The sequence below is a fragment of the Bombina bombina genome, chromosome 3, assembly GCF_027579735.1.
Source record: "Bombina bombina isolate aBomBom1 chromosome 3, aBomBom1.pri, whole genome shotgun sequence".
Lineage (NCBI taxonomy): Eukaryota > Metazoa > Chordata > Amphibia > Anura > Bombinatoridae > Bombina > Bombina bombina.
In genome coordinates, this window is record NC_069501.1 from 863,837,087 (window position 1) to 863,844,825 (window position 7,739).

The window sequence follows — 7,739 nt, forward strand, 5'->3', positions numbered from 1 at the left end:
ATAGTAGTTACAGTTGTACAATATTTTAGATATCATTTTTTCTCTATTACCATATGCATAATTTAAAATCATGTCTTAAAATTTAGTTTTATAGAAAAGCAATCGCTTTTCTTATTCACAAGTTAAAAAATCTGGATACATATTCACAACGCTATGTTAAAGAAAAACTTTCAAAACCAGCTGGCTAGTGCCTTAGTGGTTCATTAAAACAGATCATATATATATATATATATATATATATATATATATATATATATATATATATATATATATATATATATATATATATATATATATATATATATATATATAATTACGTGATAAAATATACATTATAGAAATAAAATAAAAATTACAATCCAGTTTGCTATAACTCTTTGCTCATATACTGGTACTATAAAATTGTTTAAAAAATATTTAAAATAAACACTAATGGGTAGATTACGAGTTGTGCGCTAAACAGGGTGCGAAACTAATGCCAAAAAAGTTGCGTTATTTCACTCTCTATACCGCTGCCATTACGAGTTACTGAAAAGCCTCCTTGTGCGTGCGATATGGTGGCGTTAAGCTTCATATCGCACAAAAGCCAAGGGCTGCTTTGACGTGCTCGTGCACGCTTTCCCTCATAGATATCAATGGGGAGGGTTAGAAAAAAACACCTAAAGTGCAGAATGAAAAATCTCTGTAACGCAACCCCATTGATGTCTATGGAGAAAAAAAAGTTACCTAACATAACTATTCTAATAAAATTAAAAATACTGCCAATTAAGAAATCTAAATAACAAATGTAAAAAAGCCTAACACTACGGAAAAAAAAATCTAAAATTACAAAAAATAATAAAGACTAAATTACAAAAAATAAAAAACACTAAGCTTACAAAAATAATAAACTAAATTATCAAAAATAAAAACAATTACACCGAATCTAATAGCCCTATAAAAATCAAAAAGCCCCCCCAGAATAAAATCACCCCTAGCCTACAATAAACTACCAATAGCCATTAAAAGGGCCTTTTGTAGGGCATTGCCCTAAGTTAAACAGCTCTTTTACCTGTAAAAAAATACAAAGAAACCCACAACAGTAAAACCCACCACCCAAACAACCCCCCAAAATAAAAAAAATAACTTTAAAAAAAAAAACTAAGCTACCCATTGCCCCTAAAGGGGCATTTGTAGGGGCATTACCCTTAAAATGTAATTCAGCTCATTTATATTGCCCTTTAAAGGGCATTCAGCTCTTTTATAAAGCCCAAAGCCCTAATCTAAAAAAAAAACCCACAAAAAACAAAACAAAAACAAACTAACACTAGCCCCAGAATATCTAATTACGGTTCCTGAAGTCCGGACATCCGTTTCCATCTAGGCGACGAGAAGCCTTCATCCAGGCGGGGATATCTTCATCTATCCCGGGGGCATCTTCTATCTTCATCCCGGAAGCCGAAGACATCCTGCGCAGAGCTTCCTCTTCATACGGTCACCGCCGTACACTGAAGTTGAATGCAAGGTAGCTGTTTCAAAATGGCGTACCTTGCATTCCTATTGGCTAATTTGATTCTTCAAATTCAAATCAGCCAATAGGATGAGAGCTACTGAAATCCTGTTGGCTGTTCAAATCAGCTCGTAGGATGAGAGCTACTGAAATCCTATTGGTTGTTCAAATCAGCCAATAGGATTTCAGTAGCTCTCATCCTATTGGTTGATTTGAATAGGGTGGTGGATTTTACTGTTGGGGGGACTTTGTATTTTTTTTACAGGTAAAAGAGCTGTTTAACTTAGGGCAATGCCCTACAAAAGGCCCTTTAAAGGGCTATTGGTAGTTTATTGTAGGCTAGGGGGGGTTATTTTGGGGGGCTTTTTTATTTTTATAGGGCTATTAGATTCAGGGTAATAGTTTTTATTTTTGATAATTTGTTTTTTAAATTTGTAATTTAGAATTTTTTTTTAGGTTTATTTTTATTTCACAGGTAAGTTTTTATTTATTTTAAGATAGTTATAATATAATTTTATTTTAAAGTTAGAGGGTGTTAGGTTTAGGGGTTAATAGTTTAATTTAGTGTTTTGCGATGTGGGGGGCCGGTGGTTTAGGGGTTAATAGGTTTATTTAGTGGCGGCGATGTGGGAGGCCGGAGGTTTAGGGGTTAATAGGTTTATTTAGTGGTGGAGCTGTGGGAGGCCGGAGATTTAGGGGTTAATAACTTTATTATAGTGGGAGCTATGTGGGAGGCCAGAGGTTTAGGGGTTAATAACTTTATTATAGTGGCGGCGATGTGGGGGGCTGGAGGTTTATCGGTTAATAACTTTATTATAGTGGCGGCGGGGAGCGGCGGATTAGGGTCTAAAATATTTAAATAGTGTTGGCGATGTAGGGGGGCGGCGGATTAGGGGTGATTAGGTTTATTTAATAGTCGCAATGTGGGTGGGCAGCAGATTAGAGGTTAATAAGTTTTAAATAGTGTTTGTGATGCAGGAGGGCAGCGGTTTAGGGGTTAATAGGTAGTTTATGGGTGTTAGTGTACTTTGTAACAGTTTAGTTATGAGTTTTGTGAAACATTTTGTCGGTATAGGCTGTAACGCAAGCTTTTTAGCCTCAACGCACAACCTGTAATACTGGGGCTATGAAAATCGAGTGCGGAATGGACGTTGTGTTACAAGCTAAAATGTAGAAAAGAAGAGGGTGTAACACACAACGCGTTTCCCGGTCTTGCTGACCGCTTCATCACCTACACCTGATGAAGTAGTCAGCAAGACCGGAAAACGCGTTGTGTGTTACTTTCTTGTTTTATTAAAGCCTCGTTGTTTTTAAGACATTTGGCATCACGATTTTTTTCACTCTGTGGAATTTAAACATAGTTTTTTTTTTACTGAGTGAATATATACTACCAATATTCATCTGCTATCACTATCTGCAGCTTTTTCTGTGAGGGTTTTTATCCTGTTATAACAAAACCTGGGAGACCGAGCCTTAAAGGGACACACACAGTCTGTGTGAGACTACTATTCCATTGGAGACTTCATACTGCTGCGGGAGGATAGCTTTCTGGACAGCTGATAAAGGTCCAGCAGGCGTTTGTGGCACTTCTCAAGTGCATTATACTTTGTAAGTACAATTGTTTTTTGCGTGTGCAAAGACCCAGTATCACTGATTGTGCACTATTGGCACCCACTTCTTTTCTACTTTTCAGATCTATTATACTTGTTTTGCCATCAAGTTTGTGGAAGAAGGATGCAGCCTTTGGTTTTCGGTTAATCCTCTATCCTGGATCATTATAAGTACAGGTGTCCCTCGGTTTACAACGGTTCAATTTGCACCGTTTCAGAATAACAACCTTTTTTTCAGTCATGTGACTGCTATTGAAAAGCATTGAGAAGCAGTGCATTGATTAAAATAGCCAGTAGGTGGAACTGTCCGCTTGTGTTGCAGCAAAGATATGCAAGCCAAGCAAGCTGAAATGAATCAGTTTAACCAGACCTGAGCTATCGAGCAGCTTGCAAAGGAACGAGCTCTTCCTGTCTATAAATCAGTCCAGATTGGAATGCATAGAAAGAACTATTTGCAGAAAAATGCAAGTAAAGTCTGTGTTGTGTGATTATTTTATTAGGTTTATAATGCTGTTTAGCAAATGTTTTTGTTCATTTAACTTAGTTTAATTATATTTTCTGTGTTGTGTGATTATTTTATTAGGTTTATAATGCTGTTTAGCATTTAAAGTCTTCATTTCAAAGCTTTAAAAATAATGTATTATTTGATTTTTACACAGGACTTTCTGAGGACTTTAACCCCATTAAGTATACTATATATGTTTTGCTTGTTTTTTGTTTAGTATATTTATACTTTACACATATTATCATTGAGATTTTAATTGTATCTCCTTTGTAGTTGCATTGTTAGTCTGTATCACTATTACTCTCCATTGCTAATTTTCCTATGTAACGAAGCACTACTTAGCATTGGTATTTTTAGGAGAGTGCACTGTATTTATTCACTGTGTGCTATTACTATGATCATCACTTGATACACATTGATAGCAATATTGATATAGGTTGTGCTTATATCACATACATACCTATCGTAATATTCACTTTATATATACATATACAGGTGGCCCTCGTTTTACAACGGTTCAATTTACACCGTTTCAGAATAACAACCTTTTTTTCCAGTCATGTGACTGCTATTGAAAAGCATTGAGAAGTAGTGCATTTATTAAAATAGTCAGTAGGTGGAGCTGTCCGCTTGTGTTGTAGCAAAGCCAAGCAAGCTGAAATTAATCAGTTTAACCAGACCTGAGCTATCGAGCAGATTTCAAATGAACAAGATCTTCCTGTCTATAATTCAGTCCAGATTGGAATAAATAGAAAGAACTGTTTTCAAAAAATGCAAGTGAAGTCTGTGTTGTGTGATTATTTTATTAGGTTTATAATGCTGTTTAGCAATTTTTTTTTGTTACTTTAACTTAGTTTAATTTTATATTCTGTGTTGTGTGATTATTTTATTAGTTTATAATGCTGTTTAGCATTTAAAGTCTTCATTTCAAAGCTTTAAAAATACTGTATTAGGTGTTACTTATGACAATTTTGAGAGGGGCCTGGAACCTATCTCCCTCACTTCCCATTGACTTACATTATAAACTGGGTTTCAATTTACAACGGTTTCGATTTACAACCATTCCTTCTGGAACCTAACCCCGGCGTAAACTGAGGGCTACCTGTATATATATATATATATTTTCTTTTCATTTTTTGGCACATACAAATACTATAGGTGTTTTATTTTACATCTCTCACTGATCACTAGGCGCATCTAACATTTTTTTTCCTTGTACAGGTAGCCCTCAGTTTACGCCGGGGTTAGGTTCCAGGAGGAATGGTTGTAAATCGAAACCGTTGTAAATTGAAACCCAGTTTATAATGTAAGTCAATGGAAAGTGAGGGAGTTAGGTTCCAGGCCCCTCTGGCCTAATACCTTATTTTTAAAGGTTTGAAATGAAGACTTTACATGCTAAACAGCATTATAAACCTAATTAATATAGATTGTATCATCATCAAACTAAGTTTTATGAACAAAAACATTTGCTAAACATCACCTAATAAAATAATTACACAACAGATTGCATCATCATCCAACTAAGTTTAATGAACAAAAACGTTTTTTTACTTGCATTTTTCTGCAATCAGTTCTCTGCATTGTTAGCATGTTAGATAATATTGGTTCTGCACCTATTCTATGCATTTCAATCTGCAGTGATTAATAGTCAGTTAGGCACCCTCATCTCAAGCAGCTGGACAGGAAGATAATAGGGAAGTGGCTAATAAATCTTGCTCGATAGGTCTTGTCTGATCTGTGTACACAGATCCTTTTTAGGCTGTTAAACTAGCTTAACTTTGAAAACGGCGCAAATTGATCCGGCGTAAACCGAGGGCCACCTGTACAAGCTAAAATGTTTGCGGTATAGTTATACCGACATGACTCAGAATATGCGTTCCTGGCCATTACGCTGGAATTGCCATTTTTTCAGCTTTAAAAGCCGTAACACAAAACTCGTAATCTACCTGAATGTTTTTAATTTAGATTCTATAAAATATAAAATAATCAATTTATTACACAAACGTGACAACATTAAAAAATTATTGAAGCTTCACAAAATATTTCCTAAAGTAACAGATTTTTTTTCATTGATAACTCACTTTTCATTTATTCTTTATAAGGAACAGAAAAGAAAGTTATCAATGAAAAATCTTTGTTATAAGAAACATTTTTAAAAAAAATATTTTCTATCCTATATAAAGAATAAATATAAACATATAAGGACATTCAAATATTCCTGTATTCCTTTATATGGAATAAAAAATAAAGTTAAGAAATATTTTTTAAAACAATATTTGAATGATCCTGGGGAAAAAATTAGTAAAACACTAAATACATTCAAGAATGCAGAGACGTAAACACATTAGGTTCAAATGTATTTGTTATAGGATTCATTTGAATACACAGTGAAAATACTTGAAAACATTGTAATTAATCTTTTTATATTAATAGGCTTATCTTACAATAGACTGTACATAATCACACTTACCCTCTAACCTGAAGATTGTTAAATGCGGTCTGCAGTGATATGATCCCAGAGCATTCCCTGCACAATTCATCCATAAGCCCTGGAAAACCCAAGTGGCAGTAATTACCGAACTTGCTCTGCTTGTTACTTTCCACTCGTTCGATGTTACTGCACCAATAACAGCTCCAGTGCCAGCAATGCAAAATATTAAAGCTAAAATTTGTATTCCAAACATACTCAAAGAATCCCACAAAATATTTAAACAAATCCTGTATAACTAGTAAAATAGAACAATGTTTAAGTGAGGGATGGGGGTCCGTAGTACCAATAATCTGTAATCTGATCCAATTACAGGTAGTGCAAAAATATAATGTGCTTGTAAAACATGGTTTTCATGCATCAGTGCATGTAATTGTGCTGAAGTTCAAAGGAGCTTTAAGAAAGGAAAGCATCATCAAAAAAAAGTTTAAATGTAATTATATGTATGTATCTGTGTTACAGGTATACAAACCGAAATATTTTGGATGTGTTAATTTAATCATTAATTGTTATTAATTCTCCTTTACTGTTTCCCATTAGAAGTTAATAATATAATTTTAAATTAGCTGTAAGATTAACGAACCTCAGAAAATGTCAGTGTGAAGAAACAAAGTTCAAATGAATGGTTTAAGATGTGTTCTCAAGATCACAATGTCATCATTAGCTGAAGTTCGCTAACTACTAGATATTAGGGATGTGTCTATATTACTTACTAGTGAAATAAATGCCAAAAATGGCCACAGCATTTGGTTCATTTCAGCACTGGAATTATTAGAATAAAAGTGGAACACTTAAATATCTGTGCAAATACAAAGGCACATTAATGGGTTGCACTTTTATTGTAATAACAACTAACAACAAGCATTCAGAATTTATTAAAACTTTATTGACCTTATAATATCTCATCTCGCAGTCATGTCTCACTATTTCAAAGCTAATGAGGTTGTTTTCAATATTTTTTCTTGTTCATTTACTTTTTTCAAGTTTTATTTGTACATGCAGTATGTTAGAGTGGACTATTTTATTAAGGGTGCGGTTTTTTTTTCCAATTTGAACCCTCAATTTGCACTATCATTAATAGTGGAGTTTATTCAATGTACACTAAGGGGTAGATTTATCAAATGTTGGGCGGACATGATCCGCTGTAGCGGATCAAGTCTGCCCAACATCAATAAAATGCAGACAGCATACGCTGTTGGCATTTATCATTGCACAAGCATTTCTGATGAAATGCTTATGCAATGCCGCCTCCTGCACATACGCTGCCAATCGGCCGCTAGCAGGGGGGGTGTATCCAATCGGCGGCTGCTTCTTAACTTAAGTTTTAGGTGGTCCTGAAACTTCCAGGGTAGATTGCAGCATCTGCTGCTTGATAAATTTACCCCTATATGGTTACAGGATAAATAATGTCTCAGTGATTATACTGGAGAGTTAATTGCAAATGTTAAATAGGGTGGGTACACATCTCTTTAAATTGTGTACTTCTCTGGTTGCAATTTAAGCTGAGATTTTTTTCTGCAAAATAACAAACATACAGTTGAACTTTATATTTTTTTATTGAAAATATTGAGTAACTTTTCACAGCGCAGGCTGGAAAAAGTAAATGAATCCTTGAATTTAATAATTTGTAGATCCTACTTTAGCAGC

General features: G+C 34.4%; 1 protein-coding gene across 1 annotated transcript in view; it reads right to left on the reverse strand.

The window, feature by feature from the left end:
• CLDN10 (claudin 10) overlaps nucleotides 1-6,288 on the reverse strand; it is a 182,960-nt gene extending 176,672 nt beyond the window's left edge. The window contains exon 1 of the mRNA XM_053705481.1: nucleotides 6,075-6,288. Coding sequence (XP_053561456.1) covers nucleotides 6,075-6,288 — 214 coding nt within the window. The remainder of the gene's footprint in view (nucleotides 1-6,074) is intronic.
• Nucleotides 6,289-7,739: the final 1,451 nt, after the last annotated feature.